General features: G+C 39.2%; 1 protein-coding gene across 1 annotated transcript in view; it reads right to left on the bottom strand.

The window, feature by feature from the left end:
• Positions 1 to 23,783, bottom strand: part of LOC143369675 (uncharacterized) — a 66,292-nt gene that overhangs the window by 40,134 nt on the left and 2,375 nt on the right. The window contains exons 2-3 of the mRNA XM_076813913.1: positions 7,984 to 8,255; positions 7,579 to 7,896 (exon numbers count right to left, since the gene is read on the bottom strand). Coding sequence (XP_076670028.1) covers positions 7,579 to 7,630 — 52 coding nt within the window. The 5' untranslated portion in view covers positions 7,631 to 7,896; positions 7,984 to 8,255. The remainder of the gene's footprint in view (positions 1 to 7,578; positions 7,897 to 7,983; positions 8,256 to 23,783) is intronic.

The following is a 23,783-nucleotide window of genomic DNA, read 5'->3' as shown; positions in this document are numbered from 1 at the left end:
CTTCTTTAGTAATGTTGCGTAATATTCCTGTATTTTAGGTGTTTCATACCTAAGATTTACGCTGGGCTGTTTGATCATGTGAATTGTCTCCAAAAGAATTCTCTGATTTAAATTAGTTTCTTTATCAACAATCTTAACATTGTCAAAGTGAAACCTATGATCAAACTCTAGCGAATGTTTGGTTAAAGCAGTATGTTGCAGGGGAGGTGAAAAGATATTTCTTTTATGTTCATATATTTGTCTTTCTAAAAGTCTAGAAGTTTGTCCGATATAAACCTGATTACAACCCATGCAAAGAATTGAATATACGATGTTGGAGTGTTTTGAAAGAGGTACTTTGTCTTTAATTAAAGGGAACAATTGTTTCGTGTAAAACGGTAATTTGAAAATAGTGCGAATTCCGGCTTTTCTAAAAATTCTTCTTATATCGTTAGAGATATTATTACAAAACGGAGTTTAATTACTTTCTGGCGATGGTTAGCTGCGAACCAGACAACTGTAAATACGTTTCTGTTATCATTCTGCGACAGGTTTAAGTTCCTCCGGAAACCACAGACTTCGTAAAAGTATCGCTCAGATTTTAATACTAATTCGCAAAAAGAGACACGAAGTTATTAAGAATTCAGAAAAGCAAATTACAGAAAAGAGACAGGTAAAATAGGAAAGCTGGCACCTTTGAACGATGTGAAGTGTAAACAGAATAGTTTGGAAATATTACAAAGCAGGTGGTATATATCACAGCACCAATTTTAGTATTTTATATAATTATAATGCTCTTTGTCTAAAAAACCACTGAGAGAAATTTCAGACCTCTACCCCTCGCCAGGGTGATATAGTGATAACAACCCTTACTTTACTATTTTTTTATCTGAAAAAAAAACTTGTGCTGCGGCCGTTTTCCCTAAGTTTATCCGGTTGGATCCTTTTTACTTCGGAAAAGAAGTTGTATTGACGAGAAACAAAACCCTGCGAGTATCAGAAGTCAAAGTACCTGCTGTGGGGAAAGTTTTGAATATTTATAACGATGAATTTTCACTACGAATTTATGGTACGTGTATAAATCAGTTTTCAGTTTAGTAATTTGTCAACATTGTCAGGTATATTTTCACTGCTTCATTTTTTATTCTGGACGAATATCGTTTGATTATTCTTCGAGAAATGGGGATTACACGAAGCGTGCTTACGTTTCGCGTACGTGCTATGCATGTGGGTCAGTAGAGTGGACACGAGTCACAATTGCATGGAAAGGGTAAAAGTTATGCCAGTGCAAATATTAGGTCACTGCTATTCCAACCGTTATCTTTCAGCAATGATTATCATGGCGATTTTATCGACCAAGTTGCCTCGGGGCAACTGCATTCCGCAGTAGCGCTTTTTTGTGCAACCACGGTGCAAATCGAAAAGTGCTCGCATGGTCTGTAAATCTTGTAAATTTTTTCCTAAATGCGATCTAGAATCTGTAGAAACAACCAAGTAGAACTGACAAGTGTAAATATATTAAGAATCTGAGAAAAATTGGTTAAAAATTCTTTCTTAAAGACGAGGAATGATAGATGCGTTAATCTGTCATTGATTATGGTTATCTTGATTATTAATTATAATTTTCTGAATAGCAATAAGAACAGAAATGGCATAGTTACATGTCCTCAGTTGGAATTAAATAAGGAATTAAATAAGGAGAACCATTATATCCATGTAACTATGCCATTTCTGTTGTTATTGCTATTTATTGCTTAACCCTCGCTTGTCACACCTACTTTTTCGAACGTCGTTGTCACACAGGGTCAATTTGACCCTGCCGATTTTCAAACAGTTGTTACTTAAAAACTATTCGTTAAATTAAGCCTAAAAAATTCCGAGATAAAGTTTAGACATTGTAGACTATATGCCCATCGTTGTAAGTTGACATTTAAAGTGTCATCGTGCTTAAAAAAAAAATTGAAGCAATAAGAGTTCCGCCAAAAGGTTTTTTGCTTAAAAAATTTCAGGGTCAATTTGACCCACTGTGACAACCGAGGGTTAATGGAAAATTGTACTACGGATAAGGAAATAATGATTCTCCTTATTTAATTCCGCCAAGGATTTGTGCCATTCACAATTCTTCAAAATCAAACTTTATACTCTTTCCATACACCAAAAGAAACGACTATACAAGGGCTCCACTCAAAATTCTGATTTCGAAACCAACTTTCACGCTATGAAATCCTATTTTATCTTCCCAACAAAAGATCCGCTGAAATCGCTGCGCCAATACAATACATATTCGCTCTTTAGTGTTTCAAGACCATACGTTATTATTGCTATTCATACAGGCAGCTACTGCCCAGTGTTCCAAATCCAGCAGGAAAATTTCCCGAATACCGAAAATCTGGGGCGTCCGTCGGTTTTACAGAAAGAGAACGTGCAGGCCGGCATCGCGTCGCACGAAGTTCTACCTGGACGTGTAGCGTGACGCAGCACGTGGTTTTCGACGATTCGCCCACGTAGAATGAAAAGTGGATAAGCAGGGCAGAAGTAGGTGAGAAGAGGAAGGTCGGGCGCCGCCTTCCTCTTCCTCTTCTTCCTCGACGCTCGCCACTGCCTCCCGTTACTTCACGGAATCGTGGGAAATTCGGAACTGAGCCAGGCTAATTAAACGCCTCGACCTTTTGTTTTCAAGGTAGAAACCGACGTATCGCATGCCCCGCGGTTTCGCGCGGCCGTAACCGAGCCGCGTACGGATGTGTAACGCCGCACGTGTCTGGTCGCTTTCGATAATTTCAGGGGCCCTGCCAGTTTCCCGATCTCCTCGCGATTTCTACGGCAGTGGTCAGTAGGTCGGAGCAAAATGCGAACGGGAGCGTTCCGAAATTTTGGCCATCCCGAGCGTATACGGGACGCATCAACAATGCTGGCACCAACCGGGATTATTTATTTGGGGATGATTATTTACGGGGAAAGAAATTCACAGAGGTGGTAAAAGTTGGTAGAGTTAGAAACGAGTGATCTTCAGGATATCGTAGAAGGAATACTCCCCTCCTTAGTTAGAACGTCCTATTTAGTATTTTTCCATTTTTTAAGAGATGTTGAAATTTTTAATGTTCCACGCGTCTTTTACCTTTTAAGTGAAGTTAGAAAACCACACGTGCTTCGCAGAGATCTAGATGCAGTCTGATTTATTTATATTTTTGCAAAGACCGCACAAAGAAAATGATAGAACTTCAGTTTTCTCGGATGCAGTGTTACCAACCCTACGGATTTTTCTGTAGATCTACGGATTTTTTACTTTATCTACGGATCTACGGATTGTAAACTGAAATCTACGGATTTTTTCACCTTAAATTATTTAATACTATTAATATGTATAATTTTAAAACTAAGGTAATTCGTAATTGATGAAAAACAAAAGATTCTGATTCTGATTAAAGAAATCATTTACTGTTTAATTTGAGGGTAGCTAAATTCTACTTCACTATAAGAGCTTTTCATCACACTTAATCGCTGGAATTCAATATATTATTTTCTAGTTCTACTACCCTGCATTTCGAACGAGTACAATAGGAATTCGCAAAGTTTATTTCAGAATCTTTGCGTGTGAACTTTTTCAATTCCTTTTCGTGAATTTACGTCGGGACGAAAGGCTTTGGGAAAACGACTTTCGGGGAAACATTATTTTTGAGAAAAGCTCTTGTACCGAAGTGGAATTATTGAAAGTCGATTTCACAACTTTTGCAGGTGAACTTTTTTTTAAATATGTGAATTTTTGTTGTGACAATAATTTTTTTGAAATTTAAGATTTCTAGAAAGGATTTGCGAAAGGACGGTTTTCATGAGCAAGGGAATTAGCTTCTTTCATACATGTAATAATTAACACTGACAAAGAAAATCCGTAGATCAACGGATTTTTCAAAGGGGGATCTACGGAATTCTACGGAATTTTTTAACTTTTCTCTACGGATTTTCAAAAATCTGAGTTGGCAACACTGCTCGGATGTTTCGAAATGATAGATAGGAGTTTTTAAATAAGGAGGGGAGAATAGAGAGATAGTCTTTCTTTAAGAGGAACCATATTTACCGAAATGGGTATATTAACAAGTTATAGATTGGAAGTATGGTATGAGTTGTACGTGAGACTGTTATTTCTAAAAAGATCTAACAAGGGAAGATCCCGAACGCGAAAATTAAAAAAATTCTGAAACTTTGTGAATATGTAGGGGATTTCCTCCTGATTACAACGCAATTTCTGTTTGCTGACCAAATTCACTCGGAAGGGGGTGAAATTAACCCCTGAGAATTCAGCTATTTTCCGATTTTGTGTTATAACTCGCGAAATGTAAGAGATAGAAAAGAAGTTTCAAGACAAAAGTTAATTCTTTTAATTAGATCTATCATTTGGTAAAAAAATATTTTACTATTCGTAAATTTTTACACAAAATTGGAAAATAACCGGATTTTTAGAGATCAAATACACCCTCTTAGAGTGAATTTGGGCAGCAAACAAAAATTGCGTTGTAATCAGGAGGAAATCCCCAACATATTCACAAAGTTTCAGAATTTTTTGTATTTTCGGGTTCAGGACATATATACCTACGAACGTTTCGTTCCAAAAGATTTTCAATAATATCAAGGAATTTTATCCAACAGAAGAATCGATCTAAAGGTCGCAATATGTTTAATTATTAAGGATATACTTGAATGATGCAACATGTAGGGGCACATAGAAAATTTGTATTTCACGTGTTAACAAAAGAAATATATGTATATAGTTGTCACTAAACAGTAGAGAAACTCAAGTTTCCCTCGTCAAAATCGAAAAGAACCCATTGCTAATAAGATTACTTGTCAGTCCAAGATATTTATCCGCGACGATAGATAAAATGAGGCCCCACTGTTGGTCGAGGGGCTCCGCGAGAAGAAGACCTGCGTCGCTGGATTTTCATTGAATTGATTCCCGCCGGTACGATCGATCGTTTTATCTGGAAACGACACCGAACACTCATCGCAACACAATAAGGGACGCGAGGAGGCATTATATTCGCGATAACAATTTAATACCTGTGTGAATCGAGCGTCGAACGACAAGGATCGGATCGGCGGGCCTCGAAGGGAAACAGAAGGGAAACAGAATGGAAGATAGAAGATAGAGGAGCGGGGGACGGATGAGATTGATATGGCTGCGAGTAAGGATCCGGACGGAAGAATGTAATTAGTTGGGAACACCGTGTTCAGGAAGTACATACTGCTTGAAGACTGCGTAACAGAAAGGTGCGCGGCGCTCGATGAAACGTGGGAAATAAGGGGCAACCGTCACTTTACTATGAGAAGCGATCGCGATCGTTAAACGTAGAAAAGCCGTTTTTCGTCAGCCGCTTTTCGCGGACAATGCGTGGCGAGGCTAATCTCCGGATCTGCGGCAGCTTTTCCAATGGGACATAACGAACACCTCGAAGAAAGGCTCGATCGTGTGACGCGAGTCTACCAGGAGCGATGTGAATTTCTCTGTTTGCTGGTACCTTTTAGAAATCGTGTCCTCGATAGTAATAAATCACGATCTGTGGATAATTTCGGTGGGCTGTATTAGCATTTGCGAGTGACCAGTTGCGAGTATGCTTCCAGCATGTAAAAGGTGTCACATTCTTGGGTTCCAAAAGAAAGTTGGAATACTTTGGAATAGATATATATTTCCATTATAATTTTAATTCTTCGAATTTTGCAAGTTTTTGCAAGCCTTGGAGGGGTTGATTGGAGGCTGAAGGGTGGCTGGGTCAGTGCTGACCCGTACGCACCATTCTTTCCTCCTGTATCACTTGGGAATTGATATTTCGAACTCTGGAGATCGTTTTTTAATGAAAATGGAAATTGAAGGCAATAATGAGATAAAGATTTGAAAATTCTAGTTGAAAGGAATCTACGAGATCGTCGATAACTTGAAGTAATTTAACTAAAACGTTATGGTAGTAAAAGAATAGAATTTCGAGTCCCTATAAAATCGTAAAGATTGACAGTTCCGGCCATTTGTGTTGCAAGCTAAAATACGAACGTTTCGTGTGTTGCAATTCAGCGTAATGCAATAGGGGTTTCTATATACGTTCGTGGCGTCCTACATGGTTCTAGCTCTAGCAATAACTTTGGTCGCATCTTTCCACCGAAGGAGAAGTAATAGAAAGCCACTTGGATGCGGACGTAGGGGAGGACGAGCGCGTTATACCTCGAAAACAGATTTATACGCCGAGGACGCGTGCATCGAAGCCGAGGGAACGGGTTTGCTAGCGTCGAGCAGGTGAAATCGACGCTGAAGAATTATTTGCCCTTCCACGATAGATGGAAATACAGTTTGCAAGACTTATGTCCGGTTTCACCAACAAGAAGAATAATTCATCGAGCGAGCACGACAAATGGAAACGCTGATGACAGAGCGATAAGGTCGTTTTCTATCGCCGCATGCTCGCGAGCACGTATATTTTTTAAACACCACCGCTGAATTAAAAAGAAATACGTTTCAATATTAAAATTATACAAAAGTCGCAGCAAATTAAAATTGTTTTTATTTTATCATTTTTTTCAGCTAATTGTAAGTTCAGATTACTTCTAAATCTAAATTGATTAGAACGCCAACGAGAGAAGGCAAAGGAAAAAGAAGAAACAGCACGGAAATGTGATATTACTTTTATAGAGCATTGTCTTTGGTCAAAACACGAATCTTCGAGCCAAATCTGCGTTCGTCAGTTTTACCCAACGAAAGAGTTTAGCTTTAATAACACATCTCCGGCGCAATCGTATATTGTGCACCGGTGTATTTCATCGCGATAATAACTCCATATTGCGTTCCAAGGCGATTTTTATCTCGCGCAACAGAGGCGCGCGCGCTTTGTTTCTAAAACTCTCGCGGATTTCGTGCACCCCTAATTAGTTAATTCCGCGTTTACCCCGGAGAGCAGGCGGACGCTCTCTTTAAGATAGGTAAACCGGAGGCCTCGTAAATTCTATTTTGCAATGAACTTCAACGCCAGACAAACTTATCTTTTCATCTTGAGGCTGGGAATAGTTTCGTCACGTTGTTTATACACGCATAAGGGATAACGAGCTGTTACCTAGTTACCCACATTCGACTCTCTTATCTTCCCTACCTACCCCTCCAAAACACTCCATAAATATCGACTAAAAACGAGATCAATTCATCCATATCTCGACATCACATTTTCTAACTATACTCTGTACAGAAATGTCACTCAGAAACTAATGCAGACAAAGATCATAAGATGAACTAAGAAAATTGTGAGGAAAGTAAGCATAGAAATTATGCCATCGCACATTTAAATTTGATTTCAGGAGAATTCTTTTTTTTATAAAATAAAGGTGTCTGATTTCTAATATTTATTTTATAAAAAAAAAATTCTCCTGAAATCAAATCTAAATGTGCGATGGCATAATTTCTATGCTTCTATGTTAGAAATCAGACAATTCGACGTCTCACTCAAAAGTCACGCGATGTTAGGGTTAAAGGAGCACCTGACTGACTCATGCGATGAAATATTGTACCAACAACAAATCAGTAAACACTGTACCAGTAAGCGTGGAAATTAAAATGCAGTAACGAACCTCTAGCAGCCAAACCGACGACGAGCAGCAGAAGCACAGCTGTCCTCTCCATGTCCTTCACAATCTGATGTCCCCAGTGAAACTTCAGCCCCCAGGACGATCGACCAGCAACCGTTTGACCGCGGCAACGATCGACGAACAATCTTCTCTAGTAGCACACCGACTCGCGATTGTTATTAATCCAACAAAGGGGCCCACTCTCCGACTGTCGATTCACCGAATGTGCCGCCAGGGTAACGTCATTTCGGTACTATTTCCGGTGGGATCCTCTGAACACCGAGCGCGAGCCGGAGCCGCTCGAGCAGCCCGTTCGTTCCTCTAGGGAACACGAGTTCCTTGATGCTTGTCCTTCTTCTTTCCTCGAGATAAGAAGGCTTGTCAGTCGCGGCTGAATTTCGGGGATACCTGGACTCGAACGACCGATGCGAAACGATCTTTCCTGAAGACTGAGGTGCTTACTCCCTGGCAGGAAGTCGTCCAGGTGTTCTGCTCTCCCCACTTGCTGCTCTTCTCTGCCACCACTCCGCGCAGGTAACGACCGATGTGCTGGTTGCCATCGAGAACGAGGCTGGCTTGTGCGACTGACTGACTGCTCGTCCTCTGTACTTACGTGCTCCTTCGGTATTCAGGCCAACTTTTGATGCGACATCGCCGAGCCACGGGATGACAGGACTCCCCTGCGGGCAGAGGCAGCACGAAATTCGGTAAAAGTTCGATTCGCGTGGGACGTTTCCGTGAGGAGCAATGGGACATTCGCGGAGGAACTGAGGCATCTTGGTTGCCTGGAGTAACAGGGGAATATGACTGTTTGGATGATATAAGGGTTCTTATGGTACCTACATTTTTGAAAGAATAATATGATTGTGTAATGTTGAGGGAGTAGGAGAAGTAAGTTTAATTCCACGTGGACACCGTGAATATTAATTAATCACAAATTATTATTCTAAATGAAATTTAGGAATTTGGAATGTACTTAATTTTTATTTAGTTTGAAGACTTCGCTTCGTGCACAATACTGTGAATTGGAAAGTGTTTATTATAAATACTCTTAAATAATTACGGCAGTGAGAAACCGTGTTAAAAACAGTTACCTAAGTGCATAATTACGTCATAAAAATATTTGCGAGGACCTGCTTCATGAAAATCCACAGTGACTTGGAACACCCTCTAGCATTCAATTGGTTTTCCCATTGGAAAGTTTGGAACAGTTAGTTAAAAGGGGCTACGATATTATTAGTATAAAGCCAGGGCATCGGGTTCTCGTTAACCGAGAAATATGCGATATTAATTAACCAAGATGAAAGATAATTTTCAGCAGAGGCTAGCATTTTCCTCGGGACATCTTGAATTTATTTTACGGTTTGATGTCAAATAATGTGCCTCGATTTACTTCAACCGGCATGTGTAACCCAGCTAATAACTCTGGAATAATCTGCATTATAAATTATCAATTAAACTCCATACGTAATGTGGCACGAAGCGAAATACACAAATCGTGGCCATTTACTATGTATAGAGACCAGGTTTCGCCAACTTTAAACGCGTTGACTTATTAATACTACTAAAATTTTCCACTAATTTTCCAGCACGCGATAGTACTAACGGGATGATACCATTTACTTTGCAAATTTATTCCCAAAGGATCTAATTATTACACTGTTTCATTACATGCAATAATAATATTTTCTTTCAAATAATCTCCACCCTCCTCCCCTCATTTCTACTTTCTCAATACCACGTGGGGGTACATGGGATATGTACGTAAGTGTACCTTAAAGAAAAGTGGAAAATTGCACTCGAACCTTTGGAAGTTTCTAACGGAACGCCTCTCTTGCCGATGAATATCGATCGACGACGTGTTCGAGTTCCTACATGTAAAAAGTATCGGTCACAGCGGCGTGGCGCGAGCCCGCGAAACACTTTCGCGCGGACTATTAAATTTCACGGCTACGTTAATCAACGTGTCCGAGGTGAAGGTATGAACGCATTTCATTGTTGGCACGGAGCAGAAGCAACAATTAACTCGAATAAGGAAGCCTGGCCATCGGGGGTCAGACGGTCCGGTTTAGGGTGTCGCGGTTCGCTAATCACACTACTGGTTCTTCCTGCTTAGGCGCGATTAAGAACTTCTCTTTCCTTTTGTGGCGTGCTTGGAGCTTAGCGCGTGCAGACGTGAGTAACGCTACACCAAATTCAAGGATAGATTCTTCTATTTTATGAGAACGCAGTATTTACGTGAATGAGAATGTTTATACGGTCTGCTTCCAAGGAGATCTGAACACTTTGAGTGACGCAAGGGGTTTGGAAAATGGAGAGGGAGAGTTTTGTGGATACTGGGACAACACTTCTGGATGCTATCCAGAAAATATCGACGCGAAGGCACGTCAAATCCAAGTATTGCCAAGTATTGTTTATTAAGGGGTAATGCCACTGTAGAGCTCGGAAAGGCAGCCTGATTTTCAGAATTTTTTATGCGAGTATAGTGAATGGAATACAAAATTTGTTCGAAGGCCTTCATTGTACATACCTTGAAGTATGATCACAATTTTTTTAAAATTTTTTTAATACCAAATAGCGGCGCCACAGCTCAACAAAAGAAGCTTCTTCTGAAAAACAGTGCTCCGCGGCCGGAAAGATTTTTCCTTCAATTTTTTGACTTAGAACAAAAAACCGAATTTTGTTTAGTTCTATATAAGATTATCTCGGGAAGTACACGAGGAAATGAAAAAATTCTGATTTTTGTGAGAATGGTGCGTGATTGAACAAAACATGGAACTGCCACAACATCGAAATTGTTGAAACGATTTGTTCAATCACGCACCATTCTTACAAAAAGCAGTATTTTTTAGTTTCCTCGTGTACTTTCCGAGATAGTCTTATATAGAACTTAAACATTTTTGGTTCTTTGTTCTAGGTCAAGAATTGAAGGAGAAATCTTTCCGGCCGCGGAACACTGTTTTTCAGAAGAAGCTTCTTTTGTTGAGCTGTGGCACCTCCATTCTGTATAAAAGAAAAATGTTAAAAATTGTGATAACACTTCAAGGTATGTACAATAAAGGCCTCCGGAGAAATTTTGAATTCCATTCGCTATACTCGCTTAAAAAATTCTCAAAATCAGGCTGCTTTTCCGGGCTCCAGAGTGGCATTACACCTTAAGGGAGTATTCTACTATAAGACGCGTTTGTTTACACAATTTTTGGTATTTTTTTATAAAGCAGCTAAACAACTTTTTCCTTCAAAAGTTGCTTCATATATTTATGCATGTTTCAGTAATGTTTACAAATTTTATTAGAGATAAATAATCAAAATTTGTGACAGTGCAAGTGGCGTTTGAAAGCATTCGCCAGAAAAAAGTCTTCTCATGGTTGCCGTGATTCCGGCTCTCCTGTTCATCTGAAATAAAAAAGTCAAACTGACTCTTACTTAGGACGAGTTCAGCTATAGCTGGTACCAGGGCGAAAGAAAAAGATTGAGAGTTAAAAATATGGCGGCAGTTTGAAGTTTGACTATCGATTTTGTAATGTTTTTCGTATCTTTCATAGACTAACAGAGTGAGAAAGAGCATGATTTTGAACTAATTCTGGTTGCACACTTCTGCGACGACGTTCCAGTGACATTTGGAAAACACAGGAGTCAATAGTCGAAAAGTATGTAGCGCCTAGCTGCGTTCCTCGTCACATCGACGTCTTGCTTTCCTGGTGCATTCCGTGTCAGTCGTTCGTGAAGAGGTCGCGATTGGATATTCAATTAGAAACGTAATGCACAAGCATGTGAGTTGCATCTCGTATGCGAAGCCCGCATTGCAAGCCCGCAAAAATTGCATTTTGATCCGTGAACGGAATAGAATCACTCGAAATTCAATCGAATTTAATTGAATATAAAAATTGTACGCAACTAATAATCTCCTTAAACCGCAGTATCTTTCTATAAAACTAAGCTCTCCATTACTCCTATAAAAAAAACCCTAATATAATCCCTAATAGTCAAATCTAAAAACAACCACACCCCCCGCACAGTGTCCTTCTTACAAAAAAAAATTAGAACTGAATACAAAAACAATTTCGATATAGAAAAATAATTCCCATACCGTACGTGCCTACAAATTTACTAATTCCTGAATTCCAATAAAATCTCTTCGACTAAATTTCATACCTTCCACTGGTCCTCCAACCAAATCGCTGGCTACTCTCAGCACCCCATTACGTGTGTAATCTTCCGATCGAAAATGCCCCTAGCGTATTAAAAATAATTCCATAATCATCGCAGGCGAATTAACTCATCTCGTTCACAGTAAACGCGACACTCAGGTAACCGAATGCATTATTCGCTGCCTCTGTGCAGATAAAATTTGTAAATGGAATCTTCAAACACCGAACGAACTCGCCCTCCCAAATTATCAGGCTAAGGGCGAGGCTATCGTTCTGAAATTCAAAGTCTAGGTCGACCGTCCATTCGCGGAACTAGGTGACTCACTAACTCACTGTATAGTGACGAGCGCTTTTATTAGGGCACTTTCAGCATCTCGGGCGCCCGAGGAATCGCGTAGGGCCAGATTTGGTAGAGGCGGAAATTTGGTGCGACGAAAGCTAGCGGTGTCGAGTCACTTGTTAGTAACATCGGCTTCCTGACCCACATACCACGACCGCCATACAGACGCAACGGTCCCAACGTAGGTGTGCATTCACCAGGGAACACACGGCGCATCTGCGCGTCGGCATACGCCGTCGTGGATGAGGCCCCCGTTCACGTACCCGATCGTTCTGACACGGGAAAAGACGACTGTTGATGCCTCGCCGTAACTGCCACTCTGACACTCTTTCGCAATTAAATGCACGATATTTTTTTCGCCGGCCCTCCGGGTGTAAGTGTACGCCGAATGACTCTTGGACCGCGAGCCTCGATACAGACATCATCCACGATCGTTGAACCTTGAGTCACTCCGGGGGAAACGTAGGTTCTTTCAGGAGATGTGGCTGGCGCAACGTTTGGGTCGTTGGTATGCAGAATGACAGGTGGAAATGGGGGATATTCTTTGGGGAATCTGTTCTACAGGGTAAAAGAATGAAAATAGTTTGTATGTACTAAGGGTGGGTTCGAAGCTGATTTTTTAAATTCTCGGAGCTCGAATAAAAAAGTTTGTGGTGCCACTCCACGGTAAGATTTTACACGAGACTTTTCGGTATTGAGACAAAAATTTCAGCAACTAAATATGAATAACAGAAATAGTCGTGAGATTTTTGAAAATATATCATGAAACTTGTCTCATGAGAGTCTGGTTTCATGAAACTAATATAAGGTTTCATGAAATAAAATAATGAAATAATTGTCTCGTGAGATTAAAATATCGTGTGAGACACGATATTTTTGTCTCATCGTGAATTTGCACCTTAAGGCTTCGAAACTCAAAACTCTGGAAACTTGAAGAACTGATTCTGTTTTGGCACCCCCAAAGAAGGGACTATGTAAAAAGAAAAGAAAGCTGGATTTTATTATTTAAATAAATTTGTATAGTTACGTAACGACTTTTATTGAATTTGCATTAAAAATATTTCTATCCCTTCAACTCGGCTCCCGCCAAGGTTAAATCTTGAGTGCACCACTGGGATGGAAAGAATATAACTTTATGCCCTCGAAAACCTTGGAAACGAGTAGTTTTCGAACTTCGCTTTCTTGACGATGAAAAAAGATTGCATGTGTAGGCCCCGTCTGTTTTAATGATATGCAGAGTTCCATCAAAATCAGCGTGGGACACAGGGCCGTTCCTAGCGGGGGTGCAGAAACTGCCCCCGCACCTGGGCGGCCAAACCTAGGGGCGGCCGCGGGCCGTTTATTATATGTAAAATTTTGATTAATAAGAATAATAATCGAAACTCTTTTGCACGATAACTGTTTAAAATTATGTGTGTATAGATATAAAAGTAAGCACTGCATATTAAATTCTTAATTAAAGGATATTGAATTAATAAGGGCGGCAATATTGTTTTTGCACCTAAGCGGCCAAAACCCAGAAACGGCCCTGCTGGGACACTCCGTGGATATTCCAGCAGCCAGTGCGTCATCATTCACGTCTTACGAAGATCAATGAATAAGCGGTAAGAGGTTTTTCGATCGCGTAAAAGTAAGGTCGTCGACCGAATAGATGGTCTAATCTGACCGAATCAAGTTTCTCCGTTAGTCGTGGACTTCAACCATGACTGTATATCGATGACATTGGTCTTCTCTTCCGCGCATATGAATCGATCGATGATCGACCGCGTCCTCGAATTTTCGGGTCGTTGAACGTTTACCCATTCTGTGGTCGTCCTTACTATTTCAACCCTCGCCCGCAATTAAATAATCCTTAATCACACGGATACCGTAATACAATGATAATCAATAAGGAAGCATTGTATATTCACTAGCATACTAAATTATTTGAATATTTACTATTTTGCAATCACAAATAATAGCGATTCTTTCGCTCCATCGAATACTCTAAAGTTACTTTGTGAAGCTCCTGAAAATTGTTGAATGATACTTTGTCAAACGGGAGATTTGAAAATTGTATTAATAATTTAATTACGTTACTGAAATTGCATTTCTATTTGCACACTGTTTCGAACTTCTATTTAATGATCCACCCCTATTCTTAAACGACTTCATTTTTATACGGAGCATCTTAGAATTGGCATGTTTAATGTTTCGACGATGTCGAATGTTCTTCCTATTTTCTTCCCTGAAATGTATAACAAAATAAATGCATATTGCTTGCGTATATGCAACGGATTCCCATAGAATAGTTGCACAGTTGTGTTCGCTCGCAGCAGCACCGTGACCCCGATTTAAGCACCTGCCGAGATTCTTCGCGGCAGCCGATGTTCATGGAAAGTCAAAGGGGTAAGGAGATCCTAGATACCGGGTATAGTTATCCATATTGTTTCCCGTTCGCATGCGCAACGTGTGTGCGTATAATTTTCTCACAATTTCTAGCCTTTTCTACCCTATTATCCGCCGTTCTTGTGTAATTCTGATTAATTAATTGCCTGATTAATTAGCATTCAATTATATCAAGTAACCGAATTTCGTAAGTGGCTACGTACTTATGAAACGCGAAATTTATTGCGCCTCGTGGCGCACGCGTGCCCCGAAGAAGAAACTATATCGTGGGTAAAAATTTACATCTTCTTCGGACTTGGCGATGTTATCATTTCATCTTACACAAACGTGTGATATTCGGGAGATAACGTTACTTTATTTTGAATTGAAAATGAATGAGGTTGTTACACGAGAACGCCTCTTGTCGAATTTTAATAGAATAATGGATGAAAATGGCACTTCAAATTCATATTGATTATATTTAAATATATATATATATATATATATATATATATATAGATATAGATCAAACTTTAATAGTTTGAGTAAATTAAAATGCAACAATTTACATTTCCCTTTTATTTCCCTTTTAGTTTCCTCAAACTTCTCAATTTACTGTTTTTACCTTTTTACCTCAATAGCTAACCCAGACCTGAATAGGTAAAAAGGTAAAAACAGTAAATTGAGAAGTTTGAGGAAACTAAAAGGGAAATATTAAGTAAGTTAGAATGATTTGTGAATTGAAAACAATTTTAAGGATATTTGTCAAGGTGATGTTATCTGATTTCGATTAAAAAATGATATGACTCGATTCGTATTAACGAGACATTTCCAATGATACATAAAAATTGCAGTACACTCAGATTACAATTACTCTACAGACTTAACATTGTCCCTCCTTCATTCTAGTAATTTGAATTTCTAAGTAGCAATTAATAGTAGAATTAATTTCAACCAGTTCATATCTAAATTTTAATAAAAATAGTCCTCTATCAATATATTCTCTTATTTTTAAAAATTGAAATCCGTGTCCTCGCAGAACTACCGTACACCTACGCTTGCAGCCCAAGATTTAGTTTCGATAGTTCATGACGAATCCGATAATAATAGCAAGCAAAACGTTGAATTAATTTCAACTACTTTGAAAGTGGTATCCGTTACTAACTTCTTAGCGCGCGGCCACGTCAATAGTTTCTCGGCAACGTCCACATTCTCGCTTTCGACTTGTCACGCCAGAACAAGCTGTCCCCTTTATGTCTGGCTGAGGTACCATTATTTCCGCCTTCGTTCATTTCCACAAGTTCGACGATCATCCATCTCCGGCGCAACGTCACGACAAATTCGTTTTAGCAATCGCGGACTTTTGGAATTTTTTTCTTCCTCGCGGCCCCGTGAGAATGCTGGCTGCCGAAAGGTCTGTTATGGCAACTGGCAAGCCAATTATTTTCGACTAATTGAAACTTTTATTTCACTTTCACCACGTGTGAGAGGTAAAAAAAAAAGTGTCACATCTAATCGTAAATGTATCCTTTCTCTGGCATACAGTGCTTATTATAATACGTGCTTGCAACCATAAGTTTAATTATATTGCCCTGGAGAGGGTCAAGTTTCTGGAGGATCAAGTTTTTGGAGGATTCAGACGAATGAATCTAAATGGCGAAAATGCTGTACTTTTAATATAATAACATTTGTGTTCAATGTTTAACTGGTGCAAGGTAACAAACCTAACGTTACATTTTTCATTTTTACATCACATTTTTCCAATTTCCAATTAAATAACTATGTACTATATACGCGGTAGTGAATAGTTTTATGAGAAAATCAAATACAAAATTTGCTTTTTCCAGAATCTCAATATTATACCCAATAATATAGTCTCCATACGTAGGAATAAAAGTCTAATTAAGTTGTAGAGAAAGCTTGATAATAATACACATACATGTGTTCACTAATTTGTAATTATATCTACGATTAGTAAAGTAAATTTAAGTCGGACGCGTTCTTGCATAGAGATCCATATACAAGATCTAGAATAGACGAAACTATGAACTCGGTTTTCTCAAAAAGTTTGGAGTAATGGGCCCTGTGCATTTAATGCAATATTATACGTGATGTGAACTAACTATGTGCAAAATTGTAGCCAAATTGGTGATCAGAACATTTTTCAGCCCCCTTGTGCGTACATAACTCTAAAAGATCGGCTTCAGGTAGACATAGTTCATCTCGTAATGAAGTATAATGATCGAAAAGAAATCACAAATGGAAAGCACATGTTTCTTTTATAAAATGCAATATACATTTATGTTTTATCAAGACACTTGAGTAGAGGAATATTTTAATCATCTGAAATGGAATAATGCAATACCGTGCCACTTGCGTGACAAGTAAAGTGTGTATAGAATTTAAAGAGACTTACGGGTTGGCTATTATGATTGGATAACGAAAACAGATAGGGGATAATTAATATTTAATTATGAAATGATTGTAAAGTAAGGTGACAACGATCAACGATTAAAACGGTAATTAAAGCCTACTTGCAGGAAAAATTAAGCGCAATAGATTTATCAACGACGGCGTTAACGACATGAACTCCAATCCCTCTGTCCACTTTTACTTTTGCAAATGTAAATTAACGTGTGTTTGCCAGTTGAAATGACAAAACAAGTAAAAGGTCGAGTTTCTATTATAGCATGCTTTCTCTCACAATTAGGATGCAGAACTTGTATTTAGTGGAATCACTGAAAATCTTCGTTAAGCACCATCATTCCAATTTTTTAACTAAAATTACACTTTCGTAACAATCACGACGAACGTCTTTCTTCGCTTCGGTCTTTCACCTTTTAATTAAAAACTTTCGCCTGCTACTTTGTACAAACTGATGAACTTAGACCGTCGATCTTTTGTCACCGCCAGTTACGCGTGCATTTATTTCTGCTGACAGAATTTCTAAATTTCTAAACTAAATCCTTGGAGATTATTAAAATTCTGACAAACACATTGCGACAGAAGTGGCATCTGGAAACTAAATAACTATACCGACACTTTGAGTGGTACAAACTTTGGGGAAATATCGTTTCAGGTCGGGTCAGGGTTCTCCGAGAAATTTTTACTATTTTTTATCCATTTCGAGAGCTATTTTCTATCTTCCTGTTTTTTTAAAAGAAAATATTCAAAGACACTTGGACAATATTTCCAATGCTTTCCTGAGACTACCAACGCGAAAACACCAGTCGAGATGCTATTATCAGAAATAAATATTAAGGGCAATGATTAAAAATTATTTAAGTATAAAATAAAATATATAGACAGTAGCATTTTAAACATTCACTGCTCCAAATAATTCACCTATTCACTTATAATGCTAATAATAATCATTTAATTCTTCCATGAAATAGTCTTGTGATTTGCTTTTTTAAATTTTCAGACCCTGCAATTTATCACTAAAATTCTTCCTTTCGTTCAATTTTATAATTTTCCCAACTGTTTGCCTGCGCCGATGCCATCCTCGTTACAAGTTTTCTCCTGACATTGAGTTCCAGCTTTATCTTCATACAATTTGTAATTTTAATAGGCAACGCAACTTTGCATTTTAATTACGCAACGGGCATCCCGCGTATAGAAATACAGCTCTACTGTTATAACATAGTTTCAATTGCTCTTTAATTTCCCCCGTGATCCACGGCGAATAGCAGTGAGTTTAAAGTACCGTTCGTACCCCTCTGCTCTTCCCTATTATTTCCTTCAATTTTCCGTATTGATATCCCGTTTTTTTTTTCTATTAGTTTTACAAACGCCCCTTGCGATACCCATGCTCACTTCCTTTTCCTGCTCGTTTGCCGCACGATTCGTAGAAGGCTACCTTAATTCTCAACTTGTATTCTTCATTCTTCCATCATAATTCTGAGATCCAACTCATTTCTGCCCCCTCATTCCAGGTAGCCCTCCTTCTCTGTCTATTGCAAAATCAGATGACAATTCATTGAACCTTATCGATCAACTTCACTGAGGCTTTTTACTTTCTCTCGTTATGTCCAGCCCTCTGGAACTTTCTACTCTGTTCCATAACGCTTCGAATGGCTCTATATTCCTTTCGTCAGGTTCCCTCCGCGTCTCAGCCTGCATTACGCTTATTCATAAGACTCGCGTAAAAGTAAAAAAGCAGAAGTACCTATTTCTGTCGTACAGTTCTTATCGGTGTTACGATCCTCTGGGAACTGAAGTGACGGTTGTGGCTAATTAGTGAAGAAGCGAAGCTAAGTTGCAACCACTGCATGCGAGCGTATACATCCGAACGCAGAATGATATCAGAAAATTCTGAAATTTATGATTCCTCGAGTGAAAAATAACTCGACCCAACAAAAACTTTTCTTCATCTCAATCCCAACTTTTGCACAAATATTAGAAAATCACCATCGTAAGAAATCATTGTAATGTTGTCACTATTAGGAAAAGAAAATTCTGTCGCTCTGAGAATTTAAAAGCTCTTTACACCCCACGAAACTTATGAACCAACCGGGTAGTTTTTCTAGAATTTCATGTTCAGATTTGTTTTCTTCGGAACGAACCAGAAGCGCGCAGAACTTTCCGAAGGAAAGCAATTCCTTGCCGTAGGAAGAGGCTCGTCGCGTGATATCCAGCTGAAACACACGCCAACAGAGTTTTCGCTCTCTTCGGGCGACAGATCGGACACACGGATTCCTATCGGAGCGTGAAAATCACATCTCGTCCGAAGGCGCGATAAGTTCGAGAAAACGGGGTCGAACTAGATCAACGACGAAGGTCTGGCCGCTGTTCATCCGCCGGTTTGCAGGAGAAAGCTGAGCAAATTTGCTCGGCGTGTGACTCACGTGAAATCGTTCATGCAAAATACTTAATTCCGCGTCGCTGCTATATCCGCCGTGGCGCAGTCGCAGGGGATAAAAAAAGGAACGTTTTGTCACCTTCCCTTGACGTTTCACTTTCCAAACGCGAGCGCAGCTTCCCTGAAGACGCTTCGCTTAGAAAGACACGTCGCGAAAGGCGCGGAGTATCTCGTTTGGCAAGATTGAGTGATGGACTTCGTCATATCTCTTGCGTTCGCGATAACAACTGAGTTATCTTAATATTGAGTATTTTTTGTAAATTGCTAGCTTCGTGAATATTTCCGGAAAATATTGCAATAGACATGGTAAACCCACAAGTAGGTTGTTATAAATTTGGAAACAGCTTTTATTGGTATATACATAGGTGCACTGAGTTTTAGTGGGATTCGTAAGAGTGAAGCTTGGGAAACAGAGGAGTCCGTAGAAAATCAGATTTCTGGCTGTTTTGGTGATACCCAGACCCGGCTCGTTCATATAGGTGAGATTAGACAGTTGTCTAGAGGGTACAGTTGACAAGGGGCGCAAAATGGTCGTTTCATTGTTGGCATTTTTTAAAATAAAGTTTTACGTGTGGGGTAAAACGGAACGCTTAACTTTGGAGGGTGATAACTTTAAATCGGGAGGAGAAAAAGACACGAGACTTCAACAGGAGTCTTCAGTGGACCTTAGACTATAAGAAAATCAAAGTCGTTGTTAAGGAAAATCTTTGGGAACGATGGAAAATGAAATTTACCGGAGGTATTGAAATCTTCGCCTCGCTCAAATGGTGGGGTAAGACGGAACACCCACTCGAAGATCGTGTAAACGTACAAAATCTTTATTTTTATGATTTAAAATGTATTCATTCATGTTAAAATCTATAAATATATGTTTCAGGTATAACTATTGCAAATAAAATATAACAAAAATATATATTATACATGTAAGAGAAAATATTTTCTTAGATAACATGAAAATTACGTAAAATAAACAAATATAAATATAATATCGTAAAAGAAGGATAGATTAATACGGTTTGTTTATTATTTTATGAACTTTTTAATACGTCAAAATGTAGCGTAAGGACTATAGAATCCAACGATGTACTTGCTGTTATTAATTTTCCAAATCCAAGTACCGAAAAGTGGTCGAAAGTCCAACGCAATATTGAAACGTCGATACCGGAAATTTTTGCAACTCTCTTAATGGAAAAATAACGTGTGCAGGGGTCTATGGTCTGTGACAAAATGCTATGAGGATCCTTTGGTTCCATGTCACGCGATACCAACTCATTCGCAGCTCTTATCTAACAGAAACATTGGTGTTCCGTTTTACCCACCCGTTCCGTTTTACCCCACTTTCCCCTACTAAGCTACGAAAAAAAAATCGAAGTAAGATCATCACAAAGCTGAAATAAATGTATTATAAATAGAGGACGCAATTTGGCCAACTCGCCTAGTACGCAAAAACGAAAGAGCCGAGCCTGGTAATGCCTCGATACTAGATCGCCAGGCAGACTTCGAATCTAGACACATCTAGCTCTATAGAAAAAAATAATAACAGTTTTGCATATTAAATAATGGGAAGAATCGATTTCTGCCAGAGGAAATATGGAGGTCTACTTGCGAAAAAGAAGCAGCTATACTTTGCAGCTGCATCTATTGACAACGAATAATACAAAATTAGTAAATTATGCAACACTCTTCCCCGTCAATCTTCTCCATTTTCGCTCGGAAAAACGACCTGGTCCAGTTTCTAGATTCGAGTTTCAAAGACTATAGATAAAATAAACATGCGAGCTGTAAGCTGGCTGCTTTACTACTTTCTTTTGCACCGAAGTTATCGAATACTTTACGGGTACCATTTAGCCGCATCTAACGTAAGTATAATTATCACTTATCTGCGCGTATCACAGTGTTTTAATAATCATTTTACGAAACTATTCGATTCTTCGACTACGTACCTTCTATATAGGTTAAGAAATAAGACAAAGTAAGAGTTAATAAACCAACAGTAACACGCAGAAAGCGGCAGATCTCGTTTAAGATAGGTAATCAGCTTTTTTCTCCTATACCTCTAGAACACACTTGTTCTCTAATTAAAAAATCGTTTGCTATCGCATAGACGCCCGAACTACTGTGGAGCCTCGATTATCTCAACTCTGCTTACCCCAAAATTCCATTATCCCAGCATTGTTTAACCAAATATTCGATAACTTTTACTTTTTATTATATTACAAATCTACTTGTATTTCTACCAAAATCTACCAAATACTAATTTACGTTTACAATGCTGCTGAATGTTACTAAAGAAATATATGTTAACAGGAACAATTTCTTTAATGCTGCGTATATGGGACTGCCTTCAATTTCTTTCTATTGCATGTTCCATGTCGTTAAAGTATTAGGAACGCGACCAATTCCACGTATTATCCACGGAAGTTCGAAGCCAGTTGCACTAACGGTCCTCCACCTGTTATTTCTGCGGTACAGTCTATTTCAGTTATAGTCATCCCGGAGCATTCTAAAACCACCAAGTTTGCGACGCAAAACGCCCGAATACTCCTCTATAATTGTTTAAGACCCAACTGATCCAGAATAAAAGGTCCCCGATATAAACCATCGTCCCCCCGATTATTTAAATCGCGCTAAATTAATCACTGGAGACACTCGGTTTTTTAATCGCAGACTTTATAGCCTGCGATAATACATCGTACGCGAAGAATCGTCGGGCATGTGTTGCTAACGACACCTAGCCGCGTTATTACTCCCGATAACGCTGCCCAAGATCATGGCGAGCTGTTAGCGTTAATGCCAGCGGCCGCGAAATCGCCGATAGACCGAGTAGTTTCACCGTATTAAATTAGCCAATTGCAGGTCAAATTGATCGAAACGAGATAATGTCCCGCGGAATGTAGCGCAACGTGAAAGTCCCGTCGACAGCTCGAGAAGGAAAAATATCGCATCCCCGACGTTACAAACTGCGACCGTCGCCGAGCCCTCTTATTTTCAGCGACTATTTCACAGTGGCTGCTCGGAGTGAACGATATCGATGACATTTCTTCGAACGATCGAGCGAACCACGTCCCCTGAATAATTCCCCGCTCAAGAGGGGAACCAACGGAGAGAGAAGCGATCCGGCGTGGCTTTATTCTTTCCTCGGGGCTACTTTCCGTAGCGCGCACCTCTCGATCGCACCGGTGCCTATAAATGCAATCGTCTTATTGAAAAATGGTGTCACTGAATTTATGGGTCTGCCTCCCACATCGGGATTGAAGGAAAGGCCCGGTAAGACTTTCCCGACTGGGGTTCTTGGGATCGATTATTGGTCGGGGTTTCTGGATGTACCTGAGCATTTTATAAGCTGTGTGCTTTTGGGAGACTGTTTCACTTGCATGGCAGCTAGGTTTATCAGAGATCTGACGATATCCGCGTGTGTCTATGCAACACAGTCGGCTCTTGAAGCTGCCTGTGCTCGTGGCACGGAATGTTGGTCGTTGATCACAGATCTTTAATTGATCAGACTCGAAGAAGATGGGGACGCCTGATTGGATTGGATGTAATCACCCATAACGAGGCGAGAAAAGATGATGCGACACGAGGTACTTGGCAAAAGCACAGTAGGGGAGACCGGGGCTAGTTGATACGTCTTTCAGTTTTCAATGTTTTTCATTTTTGTTTGAATTAATTACTTGATAACAAATGCGCTGAAATATACTTTGGTATTTCCTCTTTAATATGTTGTAAATGAACAGTTGAGGAAATACATAGAAAATGCATGAAAAAATGTTATTTGAAAGATGGTAAAATGTATCAATTTACCCCACTGCGGGGCTAGTTGATGCGTTATTCTGTTATCAATTTTTTCATTTTTTATTTGAGTTAATTATTTAATAACAAATATGCCAGGATATACTTTGATCCTTCCTATTTAATGTATAGTAAGCGAAAACTTGAGAAAATACGTAGAAAATGAATGAAAAAATGTTGTTTTGACGATCAATTTGAATGTATCAAAACTATTTACTTTGTCTCTATATAAACGAAAACGGTTAAAAAAGGATTATTAATACGAATGTACACACACGTACGCTGGATCGTAGGAAAGAATTGAAAAACAATCATCATATATCTCGCTCAAATGGAGCTGCACATTTACGGTGTCGAGATAATTCGTCTGTATCAACTAGCCCCGGTCTCCCCTAATATCGAAAGGAAAGGAGTAATTTAAGGGCTGACACCACTTTGGAGCCTGGAAAAAGCAGCTACCTACCTATAAGATTTTTTTTTAAATGATAAAAAATGGAAAATCTATATATATAAAAGAAGAAGTCCTGACTGACTAACTCATCAACGCCCAATTCAAATCGTTTAATCTAGGAACGTGAGATTTGGAACATACATTGTTTTCATGACGTAGGCAACCACTAAGGAAGGATTTTTGGAAATTCCATCTCCAAGGGAGTGAAAAGGGGTAAAATGTATTTTCTCGGACTCCCTAATAGCTCTT

The sequence above is a fragment of the Andrena cerasifolii genome, chromosome 1 (genome assembly GCF_050908995.1).
Source record: "Andrena cerasifolii isolate SP2316 chromosome 1, iyAndCera1_principal, whole genome shotgun sequence".
Taxonomy (NCBI): Eukaryota; Metazoa; Arthropoda; class Insecta; order Hymenoptera; family Andrenidae; genus Andrena; species Andrena cerasifolii.
Note: the sequence above shows the minus strand (reverse complement) of the source record. Positions and strands in the feature narration are given on the sequence as shown.